General features: G+C 36.7%; 1 protein-coding gene across 1 annotated transcript in view; it reads left to right on the top strand.

Moving 5' to 3' along the window:
- The window catches only part of LOTGIDRAFT_175222 (hypothetical protein), a gene marked incomplete at both ends in the record, with an annotated part of 6,166 nt that overhangs the window by 1,587 nt on the left and 3,065 nt on the right, over positions 1-1,514 (top strand). The window contains 2 exons of the mRNA XM_009055848.1: positions 554-609; positions 1,204-1,341. Coding sequence (XP_009054096.1) covers positions 554-609; positions 1,204-1,341 — 194 coding nt within the window. The remainder of the gene's footprint in view (positions 1-553; positions 610-1,203; positions 1,342-1,514) is intronic.

The raw sequence follows: 1,514 nt of genomic DNA, 5'->3' as shown, positions 1-1,514 counted from the left end.
CTGACTTGCTTCTTCTACAACTGAATTATGGTTATATGATTGACTGGCATTTTCCAAAATGAAAATCTTGCATTTAGTTCTACTAGCATTCAAGGCTGTGCCCGCATATGCATATGAGTAATGACATATTTTCAAAGGAATACTGCCTTTTAGAATGAACATTAAATTCAAATTCTCAAATTTGGCCTATAAATGTATGTATTCATCAGTGTGGTGAAAGTTTAGGTCTTGAAAATAGATGCAACCCGGTTTTTCTAACTCGGTGCTTCTTTGTGAGTCTCCCCAAAGTGCAAGAGAGTGGGTTCCTAGCTCTTTTGGGAATTGCGAAAAAGTGCCAAGAAATACTGGTTTTTGTTCAGATGTTGACGCTTCAAAGTTGGAATCCAAAAAAGTGAAGTTAGCAAGATACCATAGGAAAATATATGAATGTTGTTCAATAATTACATAGAGTGTTTTTCTCTCAAAAAAACAAGTTGCGTTAAAATAAGTAGTTGCGTTGACCAGATGAATATTTGAGTTATGGCTTATTTACATAATTCCTTTCTTATTTCAGCTGAAGAGCTCACAAGAAGATGGTGTTTCTGCATTTGGTTTTTCTGCATTGATTAGGTGTTTCTGCATTGATTAGGTGTTTCTGCATTTATTGGGTGTTTCTGTATTGATTTGGTATTTCTGCATTATTAGTTCTGCTTCCAGCGACTGGTTTTTACTGATGCCTTTAGAATTGACTTTCTCCTTGCGCTAGAATAATCCTCAGTATTCTATTCGACTCAGCTGTAAATGGGTATGGATAATCTGAGTAAAATCATTGCCAAGAAATTTGGTCAAGGAACAGCTGTTAGACAGGAACTTCTGAACCTAAGCTGTCCTTGTAAAAAATCTTTCTATCTATCAGTAGGATGACTAACCTTTCTGCAACCGAGTTCTGGGCCATGTGTCTCAAAAAAATCTCACAATCAATATTTGTCTAAGTATGGTATTTCTCAGTGTAAAATTCCACACTTAAGATAGATTTTGAAAGATTTTTTGAGAAACGGGCCTCGTATTTCTGCTTCCATTCGGTGTTTCTGCACCTTTTACTAGATACCAGTTAATCATACCAAGATTACCTTTCCACTACCATTCAACAAGAATTGCCATGATACAAAGACCATCAGCAATTATTTGGATGTTTGCTTCATGGCTACCATTTCTTCTTTTAAGCTTTATTGTTCGTATTTCTGTTTTTTTGATTTGGGGTATTTTTCTATGTACAGCTTTGGAAGTTCAGGTCAAAGTTGGCAGTAAAGGTCAAAGTGAGTGTATGAGGTCTAATGTCAAAGATGGTGGTTGGGGTCAAAGGTCAGTGATAGTTGTTGAGGTCAAATGTCAAAGATGGTTGTTGAGGTCAAGGGTCAAAGTTGATATTTGAGTTCAAGGGTCAAAGTTGGTGTTCGAGTTCAGGGGTCAAAGTTGGTAGTTGAGGTCAAAGTTTTCTTTTCAGGTTATGGTGGTATGGATGAAGGGAGGGTTTC

Source organism: Lottia gigantea (assembly GCF_000327385.1).
Source record: "Lottia gigantea unplaced genomic scaffold LOTGIsca_254, whole genome shotgun sequence".
In the NCBI taxonomy this organism is placed as follows: domain Eukaryota; kingdom Metazoa; phylum Mollusca; class Gastropoda; family Lottiidae; genus Lottia; species Lottia gigantea.
Note: the sequence above shows the minus strand (reverse complement) of the source record. Positions and strands in the feature narration are given on the sequence as shown.